The 26791-nt window shown below is 38.7% G+C and overlaps 1 protein-coding gene across 3 annotated transcripts in view; it reads left to right on the top strand.

Moving 5' to 3' along the window:
* KIAA1549 (KIAA1549 ortholog) overlaps positions 1-26791 on the top strand; it is a 133733-nt gene that overhangs the window by 83871 nt on the left and 23071 nt on the right. For all 3 annotated transcript variants that reach the window (XM_052667833.1, XM_052667832.1, XM_052667830.1), the window contains exons 8-12: positions 470-615; positions 8241-8418; positions 9429-9613; positions 21711-21913; positions 25471-25595. In XM_052667833.1, coding sequence (XP_052523793.1) covers positions 470-615; positions 8241-8418; positions 9429-9613; positions 21711-21913; positions 25471-25595 — 837 coding nt within the window. The remainder of the gene's footprint in view (positions 1-469; positions 616-8240; positions 8419-9428; positions 9614-21710; positions 21914-25470; positions 25596-26791) is intronic.

The following is a 26791-nucleotide window of genomic DNA, read 5'->3' as shown; positions in this document are numbered from 1 at the left end:
TTTTTCTTGTTTCTGAACCTTTGCCCTGCCTATCTCTCACCTTGCCTCACTTCTAAACACGAAATTTTGATGGCAGTTAGTTGCAGAAAGCAATTTAACTGAATGTTTTCTTTTGTTTGTGTTTGATTAATTCACTTAATGCTCATATGTTCATGCTCTTTTAGAATTTAAGTTGTTTCTTCAGTATTCTGGGTCTGCCTAGACAGCTGAGATTCCAGAAGTGCCCTCTGCCATATTTTATTTTATTTTTAAAATTTGTTTCTTTTAAGCTTTCCTGATCGAAACCCTTCCTTTTCTAATGTGTAACCACCAGCTGACCTTCACGGTATTCCCCTAAGAATACTGCTGCTCTTGAGTCGTCATAAGATGTCACAGAGTGACTCAATGCTTGTAATTGAAGTTGCAGAAAAGGCACTGAAAACTTTCACTAATTCAATTGTGTTCTTGGGTTGCTTTCTCTGCAATGTAGTTCTCTTGGGTGTCGTCGACCAGCGAATTCAGGAGGAAGTGTTTCAGGCTGAGATGGAGCGGAAGCTAGCTCACCTGTTAAACGAGGCTTTGGCCAGAGGGCGGATATGGAGACGAGCCAGTTTTGCAGGCAGCAACATTGTGCAGGTATTCAGAGCTCAAAGTCAGAGGAAGAAATAAAGGGGAATGAATCATTGAATAAGTTCATAATACCTAGGCTTTGAGTTGAGAAAAGATATTCCACGTGCATGTATCGCAATTGACTAGTTTAGCTAGTTGATGATGCTTGTGTTCTGTACTTGAAATATGGGTTTTCTGGCTACCTCATTGTATTTTAAACTGAAAGTAACAAATGGAAACAATGGAGTGTTTTAATTGGCTACTAAAAAATTCTGTTGACTTTTGAAAAAACATACTGAAAGTGATTTTACTGACATCTTTCTTAAAGAACTGGCTATCTTGTCTGACTTACAGGAGATGCCTAGAAAAGGAGATAGAGTGGTCATCTGAGTCAAAAATGTACTTTGCTGGAACAGCTACTTTGCAGGTCTCTGTTGTTTTTGTGAAGGTGTAGAAATATGAAATAAAATCATGTGCTGCTTGATGCAGTAGCAGAGCAGTAAATTTGGGCTCTTAACTTCCCATTTGTCATAGCGTTCCTGGTTGCAGGAGGGGGTTTTAAGTAAGGCTGATAAATTATGCCAAATTTTGCACATATGACAGCTTCTAAATACCAGTGCTTCATTACAGTTTTGTTTAAGTTGGAATTATTGACATAATGTCCGTGAAGACATGGGTACTTAATTTTAATTTGTAAATTTTCACATGCATTCTAGTCCGTTCATCAAGCTGAATGTCACAATGCTTTCTCATGGATGATGATCTTAAAGTTTATTTTTTCTAGCTAAGTCGTCGACAGTTGGCTTACCTCACGTATGCCCATCTCACAGTTCAGATTTTCTGTCTTTATTTAACCTGACCCTACAGTTTTAGCTAGCAGTTAAATCTCCATATGTTAGAATTTTCTTACTTCTGTTTTTCTGTCTTAGAAACATCTGTTTCAGTAATTGATTTTATTTTTATTTTTATTTCATGCAGCTTTGAATTGCTGTTAATAGATGTCTACTTTGAATCTCATATCCCCAACACCTCTTGCTGCACTTTGTTCTTTATGCCTCAGTCCTTCCTTTGCAATAAAATAAACACGTAATCCTTATGTTGATAGCAAAGATACCAGAGCCTATAAAATGTGCACATGTAGAATACAGTTTTATTGTTTTAGACAATAAAGCTCAAATCATTTATTTTCTCATGCACAAGATACCACACAAATCCTTTCCATCTAAAGGAGAACATTTTGGAAAAAACAGTGTTTTTCTTATGACTCACTGTATTACTTATTATAAGTGGATTCTGCAGCTCGTGCCCCAAGCAGCGCTGCTGCTCATTTATGCCATTAATTAGTGCAAAGAGTCTGCAAGCTGCTGTCTTCAGGCAGCGGCGGATTCTCTTAGTTGCGGTCAGCACATCCTCCCATCCCACATAACACAAGGCTGTTGCAGGCGCTCAAGGCCAGCGTTGCTCAGTGTGGTTAGTGCTGTAATAAAGGAGGTGTGGATAAGAGAAGGCAGAAGGACAGCAGTGTATAATATGCTTGCAGCATGTGATCCTCGCTGCTAGGTACCTGATTGATGTGGCATTTTTTCTGCACAAGTAATGGTAGGTATGATCATGCACTACAGCTTCTTATTTGCTTACTTTTGCAGAATATCCAGAAGTATGGTAGGTAAGACATCCAGGGAGGCTGTTGGTTTAAGGTATCTCAAATAGCTCTTACTAAGTGTAAATCATATTAATTATCTAATGCTTAAGGCCTTCTTATGAAGTCGTTTTGTTCTATTTTGTCTCTGAGACCACTTCCTAACAACCAGAAAGTGAACAAACTTTTCTGTGTTGTCTGGCTTTGATTTTGAGTCATTTGTTGGTGCCCTCAGAAGACATGTGGGAAAGAATCCCAAAGACAATATCAACCTTTGAAGTCTGAAGTTTCCAAAGATTTTAGCTATGTGCTTCCAGGTGAGGCCTAATGGGTGGATATTCCAGAGCACTTGCTTTTACCTGTGTGCAAATGAGTGAAGAGACTGTTTTCTTCCTCTCTTTGTTACTTCCTTACATTGGTGAAAGTATCTGTTACCTCTCACAACTTTATCAGTTACAACTAAATATTTCAGTAATCCTCTTGTTGCTTTTCTCCCCCATGCCCAGCTCTCAAAACCATGCTCTAACCTGGATATTCTGCAGAGAGAAGCTCAAACACTTCAGTGAGGACTGCAGCAGAGAACATGCATGCTGAAATGGCGTTTCTGTAGAGAACAAAACAGATTGGCTAAGATTGAACTTGTATAATGTATATAGATAGTTAGGAATAGTTCAGCTTTAATATTAAATTCTCCTGGAAGTAACAACCTTTTCACCTGGGTTGTTACTCTGTGTTTGAAGGTCCAAGCTTAAAGCTGCCAGACATGCTGCTTACTTTTTATGAGCGCTAGAACTGGCTGGAGCAACTGAGCTTCATGTGTGCTGCAGTGCTGTAAAGCTGGCCTGTTATTGCTGCAGCACTACAGATGGGAACCTGGAATCTGAGCCTAAGTTTGAGAAGACAGCAGATTTCACAGACGGGGTCATGACCACACAAGTATTCCTGTGATGCAAGGATTGTCTGCTATGCAGAGCTGCTCTCATGTTGACCTTTTCCAGGCTCAGTGTAGTAGATATCTCAGCATCACTCCAGGTGTGGAGGCATGTGCAGCTGAAGTGCTGCACCTGTTGATGGGCTCATCAGGGATGCTTCCCTGTCAGTTGAATATCTAGTCCGAGTAAACCTTTTGGTTTTACTGCTGTTCATTCTGTTCCTTGCAGCCAAGCTTATAAGCTGTGTCTGAAATATGTTGTGTATATGCATCTGTTTAAGTCTTCAGGGACAGCTATTTATATTCCTTGTGTTTTGTATTCAGATTTTCCCATCTATATTTCTTGTACACCAACCAACAACTGCTGTATTAGTAGGCCACAACAAAGTGAACATAATGACTAGAAGCTGCTAGTGTTTTGGATACTTCTATTAGCAAGACATGCATATATTCACAACAGACTAGACACACATTTCACTTGTGTTGAGCCCCAGTAGACCTGTTTTTCCAGAGGTGGAAGATATTAATAGCAAATTGAAATGTGACATTTCTGAGCTCCTTGGAAAATCAAGACTGTGGGTCAGAAGGTGAAGCAATTATTTGTGAATGTTACTGCAGGCGTATTAGTTTCCCTTCTAGTACTAATTGATAGCTTGTGAGGTTTAGATTTCATTTGTAAAGGTATGTGTTTTGACCTAAGAATGTTAAAAATTAATCTCTCAATCAATGCACTTTGTATGAGAGCATCAGACTACCTAGAATGCCCAAATAGCATGTTTTCCCCTCCTCTGTGCAACTAATAAGTGGCACTTATTAGTTGTAAATCTTATTAGATTTAAAAACAACAATTAAAACCATCACTTACAAAAATCTCTGAAGTTTCATGCCTGGCTGTTAAACCTGAGATAGTCGCATTGATTTCTGTGTAATGTTCATGGTCATGTTCAATGTTTCACAGAGCATGTCATAAATTTATATTTAATATGGATCTACTGTTGCTGCAGATTCAAAGTGCATGACTTGATGCTGTTTGCATTGCACCCTCACGGACTAGACCACATGATATATGTTATGAAGTGTTAATCATAATAACTCTTAAGTCATTGAATTCATGCAGAATTGCTGAGCTTAATACTGGTTTAAAAATATGCCAGGAGCTAACACACACTTATTTTTCCTTTATTTCAGCATGCTTGTTCTCTTGAACTGAAAGTAAAAAGGTGGTCCTACTAAGTGAAAAAAGAACAATGTTCTGATGTAAAGAAAAGAGCAGGTTAGATGGCAGTACAGTCATAACGTGTGAGGGAACATAATGAGGGAACATAAAAGTTGAGTTTTACACTAGAGCAGATGTTCGTTCTCTTGGTTTCCTACTACCAGCATATATGTTGCTCCCATGCACATAGCCTGGGAGAAGGCCAAGTCTCTCCGGGCGGTGTGCATCTACAGATGGAGTCTGTGGGAACTGTTGCTGCTTGATCTCATGGTTTGAGTCGCTTTGCGCCATGTTGGCCACTTGCCGCAGAGTTGGGTGGATGGCCAGAGCCATACAGGCAATGAGAGCCCAGGGACAGCTCCCCTGGAAGTTTCTAGAGGAGCACCCTCAGGTTAACCAGTCTGCTCCCAGTCAAACCAGTTCATGGGCTGATGAAGCCTCCGCACAGAGCAGCACTGGAACTCTTGTATTCAGTGTCCGGCTACATCATCTCATTCCCCATTTGCCCACTGCAGTGTAAGCAGGGTCTGCTGCCATGCTCTGCACATGTGAGTTTGTCCAACACCTGGATTTTCTCTGTTTTCATTTCTGAACTAGACCTGGTTGCCAAGGAAACTCTCCTCACTGACCCATGATAGTCTCTTGAAGACATGTTTTAAATTAAATTTACTAGCACATGAGCACAATTAAGCCTTTACTCTCTGGAGTTTAAATGCACATCTAGTACCAACAAAGATTATATCATTTTTGTACATTTTAGTTGAATGAATTAGTCTTTTTTTTTCCTTCTCTGTGTTGAAATTCTTGCATCTCATCCCTCCCTATGTCTTCCCTCATTGCCCAGTTGTAAAAGTAAAATGCTTCCTAACACACAAGCTACATTTCTGAATGCCTGGAAAATGCCATTTCTATCTTTGCTTGCATTCTTAGCACAGAGGGACAACTCTAACCTATGAGACAAAAACAATAATCTGAAGCTGCATGGAGACTATTTGGGGAAAAAAAGCACAGAGCTTACTATACAGAAACTGTAAAAATGGGCAGAATGGCTGTTTATATTGATTTTTAAAGTAGACTTAAAAATACTTTAATTTACCAGTTTGTGTTGTAGCAAACTTAGAGGTCAGAAAAAAGAAGTTGTAGTGAATCAATGTAACAGTTAAGAAAACTGAAGTTTTCTGATATTGTCACAGTGAGTGTACATACAAGTGTAGTTGTCTCATCACTTCAATAATACCATGCTCAACCATCAGTTCTCTAAGAATAGAGCTCCATAAGCATCTCCCTTGGGTTTGAAATTTAGTCTGCAGTTTTCCTCAGTATGGTGTGAGCACTCATAAAGAATTTTGTACTCAGAATGAGTTCTTTCACAGAAAATGTATCTTAAAACAAAGAACTTAGTTCATGTGCACCAACCTGAATGTCCGCTCTCTGTTGAACTTCATGTTCATTCCCATGTTCCCTATTCTGTACCAAAATACCTCCAACTGCTTCTCCTTCCTCTGTCCCCAAACAGCCCTGTCACCCTTCACTATTGCTCAGCATGGAGAGGAGAGGAATGCTAAAGGCGTTTTGTTTTGCATGAGACACCTTGCACTAGGGTCTGTTATCCTCCTTCTCTGTCCTTTTTTGAAGGCAACTTTGGAGCAGTTTCTTTCTTAACCCATTCAACCAGAGGTTCTGGCTGTTACTCTGTGTATGGCACACATACATAAGCATGATACTTTTTGAGTACTCCACAACTCCATAAAATCAATGATGATTCAATTTAAGAATCTCTCGTTTTCTCCGATTCTGTAGATTTGCATGTGACAAAAAGAAGCTTCCCAAAAGTAAAATAAGACCCCACTGGCTTTTTAATCATGTGCGGCCCTTCTGTTCCTTCAGCTCCCTTTTGAGTTATGTGTCTGTTAGAAAGTTCTCATCCGTGCTGAAATCAGATACCACTTAACACTACCATTCCATGCCTTAAGGCCAGGCTGTGGTGAAAGCAGAAATACAAAGCTGTTGGCATCTGTTAACTAATGATATATCTGCGTTCTGTGAAACCAGATTCAGCCTTACAGCTGCCCAGTAACCACGTTAAGAAACCTTATTTATTGATACCGTTACGTATTAATAGAAGAGTGAACAGTGTTACAATAAATTCAACATTGATTAATGAGTCCTCCTAGTAGACCTTGCTGTGTTTCATAAATTTCTTTATTTTTCTACTCTATTTGTAGGTGTTCTCTTAACTTACTCAACATGTGGCTAATGCTGAACGTTCTTCTTTGATTTCAGTTGACTTGAACTGTAAGCTTTGAAAGTGCAACCCTTCATGCATTGGCTTTACTTTAAGCCAACAAGAAGTTTATTGAGATTCTAATATATTAACTCTGGCCTTCATAGTAAAGAAAAGTTCAGAAGGAAACTAAATATATTGCCCTTTTGTGGCATTTTCTTCTAGATCTCTTCAAACTCTGTTTTGCACAGTGGAATACCTTTTGCTATTAGTTTGGAGCAGTTCGAGGTTGTGATCACTATTAAATATAAATGATGATACAGAAAAGAATTATTATGTATGAGATTTAATTTTGTAGGAATTTAAAATTGCCTCATCTGCAATGTAGATGCGTGGTGGCTAGATAGTATCTACAGGGCTTCTTCATAGCACACATTCTTTTGATTATTAACATCTTCAGAAGAAGGCAGAAAGAATTGCTTCCCACAGCATCAAATGAATTCCTTCCCAAAGAGAGGTGGGTACCAGAGGGAGCCGTGTGGAGGATGAAGGTGACTGTGCAAGTTCTTTCGTTTAGGTAGAACAAAAAGTTCTTTTTGAAGCTAACAGAATATTTGCCTGTATAAATGCTTATCATTCAGAAAGACTGGAACAAAAAAGTGTGCATTATGAATAATGAAGTAAAAATATTCAGAGATGGAAAAGTGCAGTGAAATAAATCTGTCCAGATATTGCTACTACCTGACAAGCTACAAAGACAATAGGGGCTACCAGAGTGGGATGGTGTTTGCATCTTTAGGGTAGAAGAGTTCTGTTCAGTACTGGATCTGTATGTTGTCATGAAACAAATGGAAAATCAAAAAGAATAGAAACTTCTTCAAGTTTGCCATAAAAATGTACTGTGTGAGGGATCGCTGCCCTACAGAGTTTCAGTTCATAGACTCATAGAATATCTCGACTTGGAAGGGACGCCCAAGGACCGAGTCCAACTTCTACAGTTACAAAACACAAATTTCTGTATTCCGTGACCCAAAGCACTTAAATAGTGCTTATTTAATTTGACATATTGTTTCAGCAATGTCATCTCCCTCTGAAAGACTTAAAATCTTTTGTATAGCAGTTAGGTGACAATATTCTGAATCTATTTGGAAGAAAGTGATTATTTCTGAATATTAGCTTTGTATGTCTACATTTATGCAATGTCGACTGAAGCTTTTCTCAGATGAGAGAACTAAGTTGTGTGTATGCTGTCTCTGCTGCATACAGTGTTTTGGAGCATCGTTTTCTCATTAGAGTTCCCTGGGATATGGACAGTTTCCAAACTGTAGTAGTTTCCAACAGTTACATAGTTTGTGTAGCATCGTATTTCTAGTTATCACAGAGGTGTTTCTTCTACAACAATTGCATTGGTGTAGCATAACACAATGTGGTGTGTTTCTGATGGACTAGCGGTTGCATACAGTGTCAATTAGGACAGATAGGGATACCAACTTGGCAAAGCTGTTCCAAATGCTGTTTTTTAGAAAAGTATCTGGACCCTGTGAAGGGAAGGGGAAAGAGTGGGGAAGACTGAAAGGCCAAATGTATGGGAACCCCAAATAAATACAACATAAAACGTAAAAGCATTCCAATTACTTTACAGATTGTGAACGTGTCACGGTTAGATGGTGTTGATAACCCCGTGGAGCTGATCTATTTTGTGGAGGATCAAGATGGAGAGAGATTCAGTGCTTTGAAGTGCTCAGACCTGATGAACCGAGTAGACATCCAGCGTGCTGCAATCATCCTTGGATACCGCATTGATGGCACTGTTGCACAGCGTAAGCCCTATCCAATCTACACCAGTGAAACAGGAAGGGTGACATTATACAGTTGTGTAAAGAGCACAAAAAAATTGTTTATTTTCTTATTGGGAAGAAACTGAACAGTTTTTATCAAAGAAAATGGTAATTTTATGTATGGACACATGATGACATAAGAGCTATTGAATACATAAAATGTAAGAATTATAATATATTCCTTCAATCTTGAAATTTATTATCAGAATGGCTACTATTAAAAATTATGAAGATGAAGTTGCATAGAAATACTGTTTTTTAACTTTAAAACATTGTTTTAAGAGCATGTCAATTTGACTAGAAATTTATTACTGCTGTTTGTGGGGTTTTAGCCCCACATAGAACTGCTATGCAGAATAAAGCAAACTAAAGTTTTGTTGGTTCTTCCAGTTTACTTTTTCCATACAAGACTGATTTAATTACGCTTTACAGTATGATTATGGTTTTTTCTCTTGGAGGGTAAAAGATGTCACACACCAACAGTGAAACAGAGAAAGGAAAAAACAGTGAAAAATGTGGAGCTATACACACTGGGGAGAGGAGGGTTTTAGTGATTTCAAATGGACTGTGATTATTGATGGGGAAGGTAACAAAATGTGTATAATGAAAGAGAAGAGGTTGCTGGTAATACTACTCAAAACAGAATACAGACAGTTAAGTGAAAAGCCCTTCTAATGTTAGTGACAGGGCATTTTTCTGGTGTTTCACTTTGTCATCTCAGTCTGGAGTTATGGAGTGGTGTGGTAGAAATGTATTTTCATGAGTAATTTAAGCAAGAGTATTTGGGAGAGAGACCAGAACTATTGATCGCTGCTTCCTGAGCATGACATATGTTAACTGATAAGTGTAAGACATTTCCTGTGATGTGCGGCTGCTTTCTGATAAATTCCTGAACTAGCATTTATGAGAACATAAAAATACATAACCTTGATGTGTCCTCAGTTAAAAATATATAACCACATAAAACTACTCTCTTCCTTTTAACTTCACAGCTGTGGAAAAGCTGAAGGAGTCCGCCTCAGAGGCACAGAACAGCAACCTATGGATTATTGTTGGAGTGGCAGTCCCAGTTGCTGTGGTGCTCCTGATTGTTATTATTTTATATTGGAAACTTTGTCGAACAGACAAGCTGGAGTTTCAGCCAGACACAATAAGCAACATTCAGCAGCGACAGAAGGTAAAAGGGGAAGCTGTGCTGGGAGGAGGTTGTTGAGTGTTCTGAGCATAAATGAATGTGGGTGTAAGGGAACACCTACTATCCTTAAATAACATTTGGAAACACAATTTTAGCACCTTGTGGTTAAAAAGAAAAGAAGAAGAAAAGTAAAGTGATACTTAAGTCAAGAATTCCATAAGGCTTTATCTGTTCTCTTAGCTGTGTGGTACTGTGCTAGATAGATACGTTCTTCTGAAATGCAGGCACTGAGGCTGAAAGGAACTGTTTTTATCACTTCATTTTAAGGCTCCAGCTAGGACTGAGTAAGAGGAAATGTATTGAGTGTTGAAGCACTGACCTTGTTTTCTGCAGAAGGCTGAGTTTTTCTTTGGAGAGATTCCACTAAATTAATTCGACAACTGAACCTTACCATCCATTATAGCTCACACTGGATCTAGCATTTGCTAGAGACCATCTTTTTTGCTACCCATTCTGCTGAGGCTCTTGTATTGCTGTTGTGTTCCTGTCACTAGGACTTCAGTTACTAAATCTGAATGAGATCCAGTAACTTTATAGGTGGAGAGTGTATTGACTGAAGTGATGGAAGACTGGGTTAGGATGGTGAGAAATTGTCTGTCTATTTTGTGCCCAAAACTAGATGATGAAATAAATGATCCATCATTTTCACAAAAGTATTTGTCAAAAGGAGTGGAAAAAATGACTAGACCTAAGTGTCAGAGATTCTTATTACTGACGATATTATCAGTGGCATTAGTAAAGGCAAAATATCTGCCTTTGTTGACCCTGTGGTACTGTAGTCATGTTCTTGTAACTGTCATCTCATGTTCAGTCATACAGTTTTCCCTGTAACAAGTCTTATCTGTACACCATGCTCTCTTCAAGATAATTAACGATGGGAAAGATGAGAGAAGCAGAAAGCAGTTGCACTTACAAAGCAGTCAGAAAAAATCAATAGCAACTTCCACTTGTCTTGCCAGTGAAGATTGAGTGTCATCATCAAGGTCAGCAACAAGTAGTGCCCTTCAATGCATTTCTCCCCGTTAGTGTTTCCCCTATGATACCTAACACAACCTTTGATTGAAGAAGTTCCTGTAGTGGTATAAGAGAAAGTTTATACAAAAAAAGCAGGAATGAGGACCATTACCCTTGGACAGTACTTCATGTCATAAATTTTCATTACCTCTCTGCTGTGTTTGTGTATGAAAACAGTTGTGTTGATGATAAGGCCAGAAACATTCCATCATCCCCTTGTTTTGGAAATCTGCTCAGCTTTTTGTCACCAGTGCATCCACAGTATTCTTGGTTTGAATCATTCATGAGTCAGAAGCCTTGAATTTGTTTTTATGCAAGTCTTGTTTCAGTTCGCCTAGGGAGCCTGTCACTTTGCCTTCTTCAGAGAAGTCACTGCAAGCAAACTAGAAAGAACCAGTAAGGACATCTCGTCCAGTCCTTCCTGTGCCATCCTGTGTGGATGGCTCATAATTAAATATTAAGTGAAGTAAAGCAGTAAAAAGTATCTTAAATTTTTATCAGTGTATTAAGAAAACAGCAGAATCTACTTCAAAAAAACTTTTTTCTACTTTGCTCAGAATCTAGAAGTAAATAAGTAATCTGGCTTCCATGATAGCAGGCTGTCGTTGGGCCTTCTTCATGTCCTTAAGCTACGGGTTGGAGTTCCAGGGCAGAATGGTGCTTATTTAGCAAGCACTGCTTACCTCAAGATGGTCACAACTGCATACAAACAATGAGACGTATTTGATCTGCCCCCCTTTCTTTAAATTGATTTTTAATTTTTTTATTGCAGTAAATGCAAAGAAATGATCAAAGTGATTGGGAATTAAGGATTTAGGAAATAAACTCAGCTGTAAAACAGAATTGCCACCCACCTCAGTCCCCTGCTGTCCTTACAATTTTTTGGATTTGCCTTTTGTACTAAAGAACAGTGAAGGCCTTCACTGGCTCTGTAAATGGAAGGATATTTGGTTAAAAATATGGTGGTATGACCACAATTACATGTCAGTCCTAAATTGCATATTCTCACAGTCTGTCTTCTGATAAGCAGACAAGTACAATTAGCTATTGCTCATAACACCCAAAATGCCTTTTGGGTTTCCCCCTGGGAGTAGGACTGCCTGGGTACAATGCAGTTACAGTAAAGATCACAAGGTAGTTTGGCTGTGTCCTTGTAAGGACACAGCAAAAGACAGGGAGACAGCTTGAGCTCAAACAAGGCCAAGGTGGGTTGCTGACAGAACCAATGCAAGGTGCGTAACGGAGGGATGTTTTACTTCTGAATGTTCTCAGAAGCCTGCAACTTAGGGTAAACAGAAACAAACACATAGAAAGGAAAACTTTCGTTGGAATTAATCCTAGGAAAATCGGTTTAAAAAAATAACATAGTAAATAGTGGACATTGGAGAGACTGATAGATTTTCTATTTCATCCATCTGCCCCAGAGTACAATTAACAACACATGAAAAATACTTTCTTGTCTGGATACAAGCTAGGAAGATGTAGTTACATCAAAGTTATCTGGGACACTTTTTAAAGCAGGTGTTAAGGAAACAGGTCAGAGCAGTGAATTTCTAAGCAAGATTCATAGGTCTGTGCAAGGGTAATTATTTTCAAGAGGTGGAACTGAGATATTTAAAGGGCACATGAAGTATTCATGACTTGTTCTGTAAGCTGTAGCATCCTACAGGAGGTTCACCTTGATGTGATCTAAGTTGTTGCGCTGGATAAAGATGTCTTTGCCTTTGGAAGAAAAAGCTGCATAAGAAGCATTTTTAAATTATCAGATTCTCTTGCCTTTGCCTGTAACCAACACCATGTCATTACAACATGAACTTTTTTGCTGTGCAGTGTCTTTGTGGGAAATTGAATTTTTGAAATGATTAATTTTTCTTCTTTGCTAGAAAATAGATAAATGTATTTAATTCCTAAACCATCATCCTGCTCAGTACTGGACTCTTGCAATTTTTGTGCAAAAGTACCATCAACACTTTTTCTTATATATTTATAATGCAAACAGAGATGGCAATATTCTTTCTTTTCCTATAGACATAAAAAAATATACATATATATGGTACCTGATTCTCCAGGGATCTCACTTTTTCAGCTGTGTGCTTTTACAAAAAAAACTCAGATTCCTTGCTAGGACTTTTCAGGGATAGTTTCAGCTTTTGACAGTTACTCAGGGAAACATTCCCTGCTCTAATGGCAGGAATCTTGTCTGTAGATAAACTCACTTGTGTTTATTTAGAAGGGTTGTAATGTTCTCCTTGTAATTGAAGGTGTCTCTGTCCACGGCAAGGGCATGGAACCAGATTGTCTGGAAAATCCTTTCCTACCCATGTTGTTCTCTGAAACTATGAAATACTGGGCATGCTGAAGTCGTGGACTTTGCAGTGCTAACTTGGACAAAGTGACTTGCTTGGTTCCTGATTTTTCCAAGGGCACATCCTACAAGCCTGGAGGAAAAATTCTTTCTCCAGCTAGGAGTTGCTTCTCTTTGGGCCCTCTGTGTGTCTCCTTCTTATGGTTCTTATGAGTCAGTGTCAAAATGTATGTTCATGTGTGGGAGAGATGGGGTGAGTTGGCCCCCAGAAAGCCAAGATCAACACATATGGTACCCCACCTTCTCCGTGACAGTGTGAGAGCTGGAGGGCTACCAGTTGGTATCATGTGCCAGAAAACCTCAGCTAATGTGTAGTAACCTGGGGACCATTATCAGCCCTGGCCCATTTGCTCTCATTGGCACTGTTGTGGCAGCTACTCAGGCATCCCCATGCGGGCATCCACATTGCCGGTAATGAATTGTGCATTCCGTAGGATGCCAGGCAGGCTTGTTTGGATTTTTATTTTACTTCAAGCAGGAATATCTGATACCTGAAGCTCATGTATCAGGTGTAACTTTTCACGTCTGAATTGAGAGTTTCGCTTATTATTGTATATTCAGTAGACTACCTCTTGGATGTTCCCCAGATCAAAGAGGCCAGCTGTGCTGGAGGCTAAATGCTAGGCTCCTGTTCCTGATACAAAGAATTCTTGTGATGTTTTGACATCCTATGATGTTTTTGTTCATCTGTATAATGTAGAGGCAATAGCTCTACATTTCAGAATAACTCCAGTGAAAAGAGATCCATGTAAAGAAAGACAGCTGACACCAGTCTTATAAAAACTACTTGAAAACTGACATAAATTTCTGCAAGAGATTAGTGTCTGTGCCAACTGTTTGCATAACAAATACCTTTCATTTCTAATAGCAGCCTTAACTAACTACTGAAAGTGTCTTTTTGGAACTGGTGTACAGGTTTTCTTGAGTTCGAATCAACAGCTGGATTCTGACAAGAAACACAACATTCAACATCTTAATTACTTCTCAATAATGCATTTCTCTGTTGGCAATTCCTCTGCAGGGGCTCTTTTGTGGGAACTCTTCTTCTCTACTGGGGATTACCTATTGACAAGTTGTAGATGTAAATACTGCACTGGGATACTGCTCACATCAGTATATGTAAAAACTAAGATGTACCTGCTTTTATACAAACGTTTGAGTGGCCATATAAAGGTGTGAGTGAAAGGCCAGCTCATCAAGATGCCAAAAGCAGAAATATCCGGACAGGAAAGGTACATGTAGAATCATAGAATATCTTGAGTTGGGAGGAACAAGAATCATGTCCAATTCCTGACTCCACACAGGACCACCCAAAAATCAAAGCGTAAGGTAATTGGTATTGTAGCAGAGTAGCTCGTTAGCCTTCAGTTATGTGAGGCTCAGGGTCTTTTTCATTCTAGAAGTGGTGGTATTTAGCCACACTCAATGGATTTATCTTCTCTGAACTTTTCCAGTCCTTCTGAACTCCTACCTCCATGTTTTCTGTGATGTCCCTGGTCCTTGTATTGGTAGCAATAGTGAAGAACTGGTTCCTGGACTCCTGCTTGATGCCAGTGTTGACTTCCAGATCTCATCAGATTCCCGTCTCCATCCTCTTCTTTCCAGATCAAGGGGTGCCACTTCTCCTAGCTTTTCTTTCAAGCTGGACTTTGAACCATTTATTTGAACTAGACTTTGAAAAGGATTCATTTTCTAACTCTTATCAGTCTTTCTGAGAAAGAGAAGCTAGAACTGCATATGATTTCCCAATTGTCAGTGGCCCATAGAGTGGTATTTATATCGTGGCTACTTTTGAAAAGGAATTTTTAAAAAATTATTTTCAAAATACATTTTAAGTTTATAGTATTCTAATCATACAATAAACCACTGAGATTAGATTACCACTGTGGAAGTAAATTCTGCCTTTCCTACTGGAAGATAATAGTTTACCTTAGAGTTGAGCTATTTTTAGAGCAAGGATATGTGCCTGTAGCAAATCATTGTTATTGGAGGTTTTAACGTCAATACTCACTTGTTGCAGAACAGCAAGACATTTCACTAAAATGCTTTGCAATCCACATTGTGATTGTAGCAATGTGACAGAGCAATGGAAGGCTTTTATAGCCAGAGCTGGCAGGCTAGGTGATTTGTTCGTATGCTTTATCTTCTCAAATTACAGGTGCCTGCATGAAGTGGCATCATTTGAAAGGATTCTTGGGCCTGCAGTGAGCAACAGATATACCCTAGTTTTTGGATAGTCATGGATAATGGGGCACAACAAGGGAGGAGGGGAAAATGTAGCTTCATTTCAGCACACAGATTAATCCTGCAGTTTGTATTGCTTTGCTTTCATTCTGTCTGCATTAAACCCTGTTTAGATGTATAAATGTCTCTGAGTTACAAGACCACAGGATGATCTTTGTTGAATAAGCCCGACAAAATACCAGCACAAAGTCAAATTAGAATTGCTGATCTTTATTCTGTCTTAAAGTGTGTTAGCATTTTTTTGAATATTTACGGAGAGGAAGTGTTTTTGAGCTATACTGTGTATGTGCTCTGTCCAGGCAGTGAGAGCCATGTTATGAACTTGTTTTCTTGCCTTACATATTGGCAAAAAAAGTTTTCTTGATTGATAGCCATCTTTGACATGCTGTGCTAGCTGTTAGAGATTACGGTTTGTCAGACTTGCTTCTGTGGCCTTTGGATAGTGACTTTTTGACACTGCATATGAAAGAGACTGGTGGAACTCAGGCACAGCAGTGGCCTCTGTGTTTTATAAAGCTGATGATCGTTTTCTAACTTACTCCTGACATTTTTGTCTAACTGGTGTGCAAAGGAGACTCACAAAGCTTGATTCAGACAGTGTCTGCCCTGCGGCATTTCTGTCTTAGAAGGAAAGCTAAAACCATGTATGATTCAGATACGAAACTCTGCTATTACAGCAGTTATCTCAGCAGCCTATGGGCATAGATGTACTCAGAGTTAGGGGCTTTGAACAACATGATCCCTCATGCGTTTTGTGAAATTTACTGAGCTGCCACAGCAACATTAATGTGACAAGGGAAAATACACAAGGGAGAAGAATGGGAATGATGAAAATCCATGGAAAGCATCTGTCTTAAGAAAATATTTCAGAACAGGTGTCTTAAGAATTTCAGAATTTTTGGAAGTTTAGGGCTTTCTTTATTCATGTGTTTTTAATCCTATTCCAGGGGCAGAATTCCTGAGGTGATGCCCTCAGAATGCAGAGAAACACTTGGTGCTGTGAATCTCAGACTGTAGAGAAAGTTTGTGATGTTCAGTAGCTTTAAACGACCCTACCTCAGACTGCTTACTTACATCTTCAGCCCATGTTAGTGTTAAGAACGCTGATTCTCACTGACTTGCTGCATTGACATTAGTAGACTTAAAAACTTTTCCTGTAATTTCTTCATCCTGTCTTTTTTGTAACGTTCCATGTTCTAGCACTTTGGTAAGGTCATAAGTCAGCAGGACTCCAGGGATTCCAGTCCTGTACATGGGTTATATGCCAACATTAAAATATTATTTTTGAAATCATGCTTAGCTCTTTTGTTTCCTTAGTATTTTAATAGCCTCTGCTCAGTGCTTCTATCTCTGTGAAGAACAAGGGAATCTTGTAAAATAAAGTCAAAAGGAAATTGTGTTGGTGTATTATTCTTCATTTTATGTCCCAATTCAAATGCTGCTTCTACTCCTACAGAGAGAAAACTCACATCATTTTAATTAGAGGAACCACAAGAAGAATGCTGAGTAAAATGTATTTTGTCTCTGCTGCTTTCAGCTGAATCTGTTCACTGACCTGTATGTGCAGTCTTTGCCTTCTTCAGAAAACATGTTGTTGACATTTGCAGTGTGCATCTGCATCTGGGGAGGCAGCATGTTGACAGCCATGTAATTCTTCTGTTTTGAACAGCACTGAAGCTAATAGCTGTTTTCATGGGCTAAGTCTTGACGAAGGCATACTGGCTTTGTTCATTGGCTTCTACTGAAATTATTTGATTGTTCTATGAATAGAGCTTCAATATATGTATTATTTTTATTTATTTATTTATTTATTTATTTATTCTGTCAGTATCTATCAACAAAATTAAAACACTGTCTGGAGTTACCTATTTGTAATCATCTTTCCTTTGGATTTCAGCAGGCACTGCATTCTTGTTGTTATATAAACCTTAATAATGTATTAGCTCAGACATACTCATTTTAGTGCTAAGCTTCAGAGTGGCTTATCTTTTTCCCTTTCACAAATGTATAAAAATAGAGCAAATGAAAACCTTGTGTAACAACTCACATTTAAAGCAAGAAATCTTTGCTAGCACTGGTTTTGTGCAGACTTAAAAAAAAGATTCAGTTTCAGCACCTGAGCAGATAGGGGAACCAGCATAAGTGATCTTTCTTACAAAGAGATTGTATTCCTTCGGTGGTGGTGGTGGTGGTGAAGTTAGGAGTAGTAGATGACTGATCCTCCAATGGTATTCTGAGTCCCTGTGGTGGGATGAGCAGAGATCATCCCATCTGTTATACAGTGTAACTTAATATAAAGGAAAGGCAGAAAAACACAGCAGGTGGTATGCAGCACCTAACAAGAAAAGGTAAGAAACCTTACTTTTTTCTTGTTACTTCGTTACTTGTTGCTCACCTGGAGCAACACTGTTCATTGTAGTTGGTCTGGTTGACCATCCAGTCCTCTAAAAAGCAGAGTTGTCACAGTTGCCACTGAAAATGTGGTAAATTGTTATTATAGTTTGTCCATTAGCTATAATGTTGCCATGGACTGATGTAGATGAGGAAGTGTAGACTTATTTTTTAAGAAAGTATAGTGGGTTTCTCTGGCCATTGTTTCCTCATTAGGAATTGATATTTTTATTTCTCAAGTAATTGATATTTTTTATTTTTATTTTTAAAAACTCTTATCTACTTACGAGGTGTCATGTTTTATATAAATGTTTCTTCATGTTGTGTTTTTGTAGCTCATGTTATTCATGCAATATACACATATTGATATGATCTCATGATGTTCTTATGTTGTTTGGAGCTGGTTGTGCCAATTTAAGAATTTGGATTTTTAGAAGAAAGTATCCAGAAATATTATTTAACTGTACTTTGCAAGGTTCTGAATCACTCAGAAGTTTTTCATTCCAGTATTTATTTCATACTGGCTTATTTTATTTTATTTAAGATAAGAAGTATGTTCTTTTGAATAACAAGATTAATAAAAATTATTTTTTTTCCAAATTTTAAGAACGGTTTTGGAGAAGCTCTCGTTTACATTCTCACCGTTTGAGGGCACAAGGTAGGGAATTAAAAGAGATCGGACCTGGAGGTCATTTTGTGTGAAGATGTTTTTGCTGATTTGATGAGAGCTGTCTATTTCTGACTGAGCTATAGACCCTTGGAGAAAGTGTGATCAACAGAGACTTGTTAGTTGTTTTCCAGGTACATTTTCCTAAGATTGCACCTATTTTGTACTTATAATCTCTTTAAAACTGTGTCTTAAAAGCTAAGAGGTGTTTTCCCTATTGCTGTATATGGAGGTTGTTACAAGCCAGGTAAAGGAAGGAGGAGCTCAGGCTGTAAATAGGAGCTGGCTGCTGGCAGACAGTGCTAGAGAGAGGCAAAAAAGTGTGATGATGAGATTGATTCAGCCTGGCAAGGAAGAGAGAAGTCAGATGGGGAGTTAACCTGGCTGCAGCTTCAGGGAAGTAAAGTCTCAGGTTATGTGGTGTTCTGTGGTGTCTGGGGAAATCTCTGCTGAAGGCTCAGGATAGAATTGGTGATACCTGAGACTTGCTAGTCCTTTGTTGCAAGCAACAGAGTGTGGATCCAACAGTTCCATGCAATTGATTGGCAGAATGTCAGCCACACCTGTTGTAGAAGAATGCACCTTTCGTAGAAGAATGTGTCCTTTCTTTTCTTGCATCCACTGCTTCATGCACTACATTTTCCAACTTTTGCATGTGTCTGAGCTGTAGAAATAATGCTGTTCACCCTGCCCAACTTTTTCTAATAGCAGAAGGCCCAACCTATGCCATGGATTCAGCAAGGTGGGAGAGAGCAAGAGGGATCCTTTGGATTCAATGAATTTAGGATATTTTCTTCAAATCTCTGTTGCAGTGCCTACATGAGGATTCAAGTGTAATTGATTGTTCAGACAGTCTTGCCTGTACCAATTCTTAAAGTGTGAGTGCTTGCCTTTGCAGTGCTAATAGTGTTTTAATGCAACTTCAGTAAGATCTGTCTTCAGATAAACATATGTGCATACATATGCTGTGATGTGCATACACTTATACATGTATTGGATTCTATAACTGTGCTTAAACAAAAGGTTATGTTAGACTGCAACATGGAATGAGACTGTTCAGTCAAAGTTAAAATATTAAAATATGGCTATTTTTACATGTTGCATTATTCCCCAAGGGTATGCAAACCCAATACAACTCCATAGTTAGGCCTAAAGGCTTAACTAGGATATGCTGAAATGCATACTTTAGAGGCAGCAGTCTTACTAAAACCATACTAGTATGTCCAATATTACGAGAATGTTTGTCCTTTTAGTCATGCCTGGCCAGCCCATCACACTGTCATAAAAGCATTGGTAACTTTGCATATCAGTTCAAAGGTGCTTGAGAAAGGGTAGAACACTCAGGATTTTTCTGTGCAAGAATTGTGCCCAGTATACAGTGAAGTCTCTCATCATCTTTGGAGTAAAGAGGCAGGAACGTAGTGATAATTGGGGGTCAGTAGTAGGGCTGTATGAGCACAAGGGTGCAGTATGAAAAGATTAGAAGAAGGGAACCACTGAAATGCTAGGGATGATGTCTTACACAAGAGTATCTCTGAAGAGAGAATAAAAGTAATGTCTTAAACACATCAGAGATGTGTTTAAGGAGGTGTGGTAACTAAGAGGAAGTTTCAATAACCAAAGCGCTTGGATCTAATGTGATAATTCTTATGGTGGTAATGAAAAGTTCCACCTCGGTATTATTTTGAAAATAAGACATGGAGTTTGGCGATCTCACAAAAAGGAAAAATGGAGTTTCATAGTGAGTTCTGGAATGTTTAGTGAGCAAGATCCTGAGTGCGATTTTTAGACTCTGAGGGAGAGTAAGATTCCAGTAGGATTCACTGGGTGACCATGACTCAACAGTACAAGAGCCAGTAACACCTTCACATGGTCTGTCTCTACAGTGCCTTTTTTGAATTAGTGCTTGCCATGATTTACATGAGTTCAGTAACTGTCTGTCACCCATAATGCTCAGTTGAAGTAACTGCTGTAAACTCAAGAAAAAATTCAGTACAATGGAAGACATTCAGATTTGCTCAAGTAATAAGCTTACACATTTGGTCAGAAATTAACTCTAAAACCTCAGGTATTTCTTAGATTTTACAGGAGAGCTTTTATTGCCATCTACTGGTCTAAATAAGCATTTTGCTTTTCTGCGACCACCTTTGAACTGTTTGGAAAATGTTTGCTTACTGAGAAAATATTTTGAAGAGATTGTTTCAGTATATTCCTTAGGTAAGCTTATCTTTGGCATGGTATCAGACAAGCCTGTAGTTAGCTGTGTTGACATGCCAAACTTTATGAAAGGGGGTTCATTTAAACATCTGGAACCTGATGCACCCATAAAATGCACTAGAACACATACTTTGCTTTGCTAGAAATCAGCTCCAGGAACACACGAGTTTTTGTGCATATGCTATGCAGTGAGTATGTGTGCAAACACTTTGAAAACTGGAGTTGTCAAGATTTCTTTCCCCTTTCAACTCCCAAACTACTTAAAAATTGAATGGTACTCAAAGAAAAGCTTTGTCTTAATTAGTTTTTCATAATTTCTGATTATTTCAAAGCTTTCAAAAATTTGTAGGAAAGCTTGAAATGTGTAGGCTTGATTTAATTAAGTCTGAACCAAGCCGTTGACAAGGTGAGATTAGCTATATTGAAAATAGTTATGAAAGGGGTTAGCCTGACTCAGTGTCTTCTTAAGGATTCTTCCTTCTTCTTAAGGAAGACACTGAATCTGTTGCCTCCTGATAAGATATCTGGGATGAATGTCTCATTTCTCTAAACTGGAAAGCCTTTTATATGTTTTTCCTCCCTACTCGGTATTAAGTTCCTAAGAACTAGATTTGGAATACTTTTCTGGAGGCACCCATGCCATTTTCTGGAGTCATTGCCAGGCTGCCATGTAACTCAGATCTAGAGTATGTTTCTCTTTTCTCAGATGAGCTAACTGTTTGTTTGAGCACTCACAGACATCCTGCAGATTTGGGGTGCTCAAAATATGGAGGATCAGCAGTGATGTATTGTTCAATTTGCTTAACTTTACTCATTGTGGTTGGAAGAAGTGGAAGGGTGACCTGACAGTGGTAGCCATTTAAGTCCGTACGTGAACATTTATAACCTTGCAGCTAAAGTATACAAAAGGCTTCTTGCATGATTATTAAATCTGAAGAAACAGCTGGGAAAACGAGATTTAGAAGCAACATATTTATTTAGGGTTTTAAACTGTGTATCATCTACTGAAGTGAAATTACAAAATCATGAGGTTTTTCTTTTCCCTACAGCACTCTTATGTCCGCTTCTGAGGATACCATATCCTAGCCATCCTAGTGGCTATTGTTTGCAGATCTTAACCAAAGCCTTGTACTCACTGTCGCTCATATTTCTTGTTTTCTGTCTTTCTTCTTCTCTTGCAGCTTCAAGCCCCCAGTGTAAAAGGCTTTGATTTTGCGAAGCAGCATCTGGGTCAACACAATAAAGATGATGTCCTGATTATCCATGAGCCAGCCCCTTTACCAGGACCTATTAAGGACACTACCCCATCTGAAAATGGAGATGTTCCCAGCCCCAAATCCAAGACTTCCTCGAAACCTTCAAAGACCGTCCGACATAGAGGGAGGTCAGTTCACAGAGGAAGAAAAACAAGCTGTGGAAGATGAGTGCTGTTTACTGTATTTTTAGGGCAGTTTCAATGAACAGAAGTCAATTCCAGAGCTCTGGAATTTGTTTTCTACTGGGCCATTAGAGTTGTATGTAGCTTCAAATTGCATGAAGTTGTGAGAATTTGGCATCTGTTTTTCTCTTAATGGCAACATGCTCAGTTAAGAGGAGTGCTTAGGATGCAGCTAGGTTGGTTGCAGTCAGTTTATTACTTGTGTACTGCAAACACCAAGTGTGTACTTTCTCTTTGTGGCCATTCCTAGCTACCAAGGCAGCAGGTGATTAAAAACAAATAAAAAGCACTGACTGTTAGTGATGTGTTTCAGTGCTATTAGTAGTGACCGATCTGTGTATGATAAGTCAGAATTTCCAGAAATAAGCATTATCTACAAAATTCAGGGAAGATAAGTATGTTTTGTTGTGGCTATCTGATTGCTATCATAGCACAGCAGTTCTGGTCAGGAAAAGGTCTGGTAACTGACAGCTGTGCAAGTGGAGAACAGTTTGTCAACATTAAGCATTTATTTCCTTACGTTTTCCTTCAATCGTATGATGTGAATGTGTCTTGCCAGAAGGGACTGCATTTTTAGGGTAAAAACTGTAACAGCTGTGCACTAAAGGAGGGTATTTTCATTAAAAAAAAAAAAAAAAAAAGGCAAAGTGGGAAGGCAGTAGGTAAGAAATAAAAGGAACCTGGAAGATAGGAGTGCTGTTATGAATCCAAACGGCTTCTCTGCAGAGCTCCTCTCTACTTCACTTTCCAATAATTCTTCTTTCTCACCCTCCCTTTCATATTTTTGCACTCTTTGTTTGCTGCTCTGCACTCCCCTGTGCTTTTACCTACATGCTGCTGCATTCCAGGAGAAAAACAAGGGCAGCATTGAATGAGCTTAGAAGAAAACAGGGGTAGTTCTTCCTCAGCTGCACATCTTGCTCCTCTGCACAGCTTTCTGTGCCTCCTCTGAAGTGCGGCTGCTCTGAGGTCCTGGCTTCATCTTCCCCACATGAGCTTCATAAAACTCCATTTCTATGTTCCCATGTGCTCAGTCTAACTCTATATAGGCATTGAAAGTAAGAGACTAGTGATGATACAGTGGAATGTGGGCAATAATGGAAAATAACGGGGGGAAAAAAAACTAACTCATTTTGGTGTAGCTTAACTAAATTAATACAGATCAGAATGATAAGTGTTCTTGTGTCTTTTTAAAAGATCAAAAGAGGCTTAAGACATCATTAGGAGGAGGGGACAATGTGTTCATACATGTTGGTATAAGCAACGCATTTAAATTCAAGGTTATTACTGTACTTAATATCAAATGATTCAGGAGAGGAAGCAGGGAAATTTTTCAGAAGCTGACGTTTTAATGCTTTCCCAGCAGACAATAATAAATTGTTGATCAAATTTGGAACAACTATATGTATTTTTAAGTTTCTAAATTCAACCACTTGAAAATGAAGAAGAGAATTTCCCTTCCCTCCCTCTTTCATCCTTAAAAGCAAACCTTTCTTCAGGCTTAGCTATGGAGATGTCACTATTGTCTACGTAACATGCTGACGTTTCCACATCAGCTTCAAATTTAAAACACTTATTCCCCAAGGGAGAAGGTGAAATGTTAAATGACACTGTAGTGTATTTTGTTGTTTTTAGCTGTTTCCTGTTTTATAAGAAAATACAGAATTCTCTTCATCACAATGCAATTCAGGATTGTTACTGCATGCCAGTACATGCAGTGGTGATGTGAGCACACATTCCATATCAGTGAAAGACAGTAAAAAAGAACAACAACGTGGATCAGAAAGCACAGCATCTCTAATCCCCAGCTGAGAGCTGGATCTGTTGTTTTGGCTTGAAAGGCTACAGCCATGTATTCTGCAGGACTTTAAAAGAATGGCTGGTGCTGCCCTGACACTATTGTCTATTTCTACGATGTATTTAATGGTAATTTACATCTTACTGAAGTAAGAATATGAAGGAAAACAAGGCACAATGAGATGAAATGCACAGTCACTAGTGTATGAGGAAACAGCACCCCATTTCTTTCCAGTCTTTGAGGGAGCTTATAAACAGGAGGTAGAACGACTTTTTACATGGTCTGATAGTGATAGCACTAGGGGAAATGACTTTAAGCGAATAGAAAGGAGAATTCAGTTAGATATTAGGAAGAAATACTTTACTCAGAGGACAGTGAGGTACTGGCACAGCTGCCCAGAGAAGCTGTGGGTGTCCCATCCCTGGAGGCACTCAAGCCAGGTTGGATGGGACCCTGGGCAGCCTGAGCTGCTGGGTGGCAGCCCTCCACATGGCAGGGGGTTGGGGCTGGGTGGGCTTTGAAGTCCCTTCCAACCCAAGCCATTCTATGATTCTTAGACTCTGCTGAACCAAGAAAAAAGACAATAGAAGAGAAAACCTTGTCCATCTATTCCACATTAGAAAAGAGTAAATGATGCAGTGATACAGATCTGTAAGCTCACTGAGAACTATCTCACTTGTTATTCCTGCTGATGCTTTTTAATTAGGATGTGACTTTATTAGAGTCATGCAGGGAAAAAAAAAAGAAATACAGCATTTTATTATTAGTGGGGGAAAAAAAAAAGGGGGGGGGAAATAAATTCAGAGCATTGCCTGTTGAAAGCAGTAAATTTGACTTTCAGTGAATTTGTCTGGCTGGATGTAGATATCTCAGTTTGTGTGCTCTAGGCAGGTTGATATTTTGCTGAGAGCTTCCCTAACTAATGCAGATATGCATCTAGCCTGAGCAAATCTTGCACGTAACAAGGTTAATGCACAGGTTAGTGCATAGATTGTGTAAATCACTGAATTAATAGAATGATCTGAATGATCACTACAGAGACTATCACAAGTCTAATCCTACGTGGAAAGACAGGCATTGGTGCTAGCTGGGCAGTAGCATATACTCTACATTTTTGCTATTTCTATATTATCTGAATAATTTTACAGCTGAAGTATTCTTCTGGGGAAAATCATGGGATTTTTTTCTTTTTTTTTTTTCTCAGATTGTGTGTATAATTGCAAAGCAACACATTTTTTTAGGCGTCTCATGACTGCATGGGATAAATACATAAAAGTAGTGTGTCTGAATAGCTCTGTGTTTAAGTAGGCAGGCAAGTATGTGCATGGACTTGTAGTGTTAGCAAGAGAGCGCCAATTTACCAAGTTTGTGTATTAAAATAATTACCTGTGTAGTTTTCCTCATGTTAATATAATTCCTTTCTGTCTGAACAGTAAACCTTCTACTTGGTCATGTAATATATTCTTGAAAAAATGTTAAAGGAAAGATTGGTAAGAAGTCTTGTTATGTGTGAGTTCTGTTGCAGTCAGTTTTCACACACAGTGACAGTAACATCATCACAATGAATGTCTGTGATGATTTATTATAAACAGAAGAAAATATTAGCAGCCTTTACAAGGCATATTAACAGAAAATCCTTTGCTCGTGAGATCTGTATTCCGTTGCAAACTTATGTCACATGTTTGTTTTTTAACGTTTGCGGCAGAGTTTCACCCTCAGACGCTGACTCCACTGCAAGTGAACAATCCAGTGGGAGAGAGACAGGGGAGGAAACTGCAAGACCATCAGCTGTTACAAATGAGGGTAAACCGCGCAGAGCCACAAAGAAGGGTGTGTTACTTGTTTTTTTTATTGAAGAAAACAATACAAAACTTGTGTACATCAGCAGTGCTTTACTTAGCTGGGTTGAAGAGCTAATCTAGGGCCATTACTTCTCTGAAGCCATATTTGGCATTGAATCTACAGCTCATATAACTGTCTGCATGAATACTACCAAGCTGGCCACTGCAATTACTCCTAAATGGAAAGAGATTTGCTGGGGGCATGTGGGAGAGTGGAAGAAGGAAAGTTCTCTCCTTGTGAGCCCTTACATGCAAAAGTTCGCTAGAATGAAATGTATGAAGGTCTTCTGTTTCAGTAGATGGAACAAAACCAAAAGATCCCTTTGTGAGGATGCTTTCATGATTGTGTTTTGGAAAGAGGAAAATCCAGAGCAAATGCATCAAAAACAGTGAATTTTGTTTTATTTTGTTTTATTTTGTTATAAAGAACTGTCTTCTTAGCATTAAAATGCCACCATTTTCCTTGGAGGAGCCGTACGTTATATTCCTTTCTCCATTTTAAAGTTGATGGAAACACCACAAGATGTCTTGCCCTTTTTATTTCAAACATTTTTAAAATGTACACAAACAAACAAAAAAAAAAAGTGCACAAACTTGCAGTGTTGCTTCTGAGAGTTTTTTCAGTTTTAGATGGCTTGATCCTTGCTTGAGGTTTTAGTTACCAGAACTTTGGCTTAAATTACAATCTTTGGGCTTTCTTAGAGAAAATTCTGGTACTGAATATGTGTTAAAGAAGCTTGTGATTTCACCATCTGTTCTTAATACATATGGCCTTGGTGGCAGCAGAAACTGAGAAGAGGAAAATATCATACTATGAGCAGCCTCTTTTGGTGTACTGAATGTTTTTCCATATATTATATGAAATATCTACTGAAGTATTAGATGATTACTGAGGAATGCAGTGCCAGTGAAATTCAGATCATAGCAGACATTCTTCAGTGTATGCCCGTGTTGAAGAAATGGGATTTATAAATATGTAAGACAGTCAATATAAAACACTAGGACTTTGCTGATTAAACCACAAATTGCATAGTGTGTGAGTCTTAAACTTCCATAATGTGTGCTACTCCTGAAGAGCAATGGTGACAGAGCACATTTTGCTCTGTGACAAGAGCGCAAGAAAACAAAGTCAAAGATCTGCTAATGTGACTAGAAAGTTGTACTTCCTAGTAGATCGATGTGTGC

Source organism: Tympanuchus pallidicinctus, unplaced genomic scaffold, assembly GCF_026119805.1.
Source record: "Tympanuchus pallidicinctus isolate F22 unplaced genomic scaffold, pur_lepc_1.0 scaffold8, whole genome shotgun sequence".
Lineage (NCBI taxonomy): Eukaryota > Metazoa > Chordata > Aves > Galliformes > Phasianidae > Tympanuchus > Tympanuchus pallidicinctus.
This window is presented reverse-complemented; position numbering and strand designations above follow the sequence as displayed.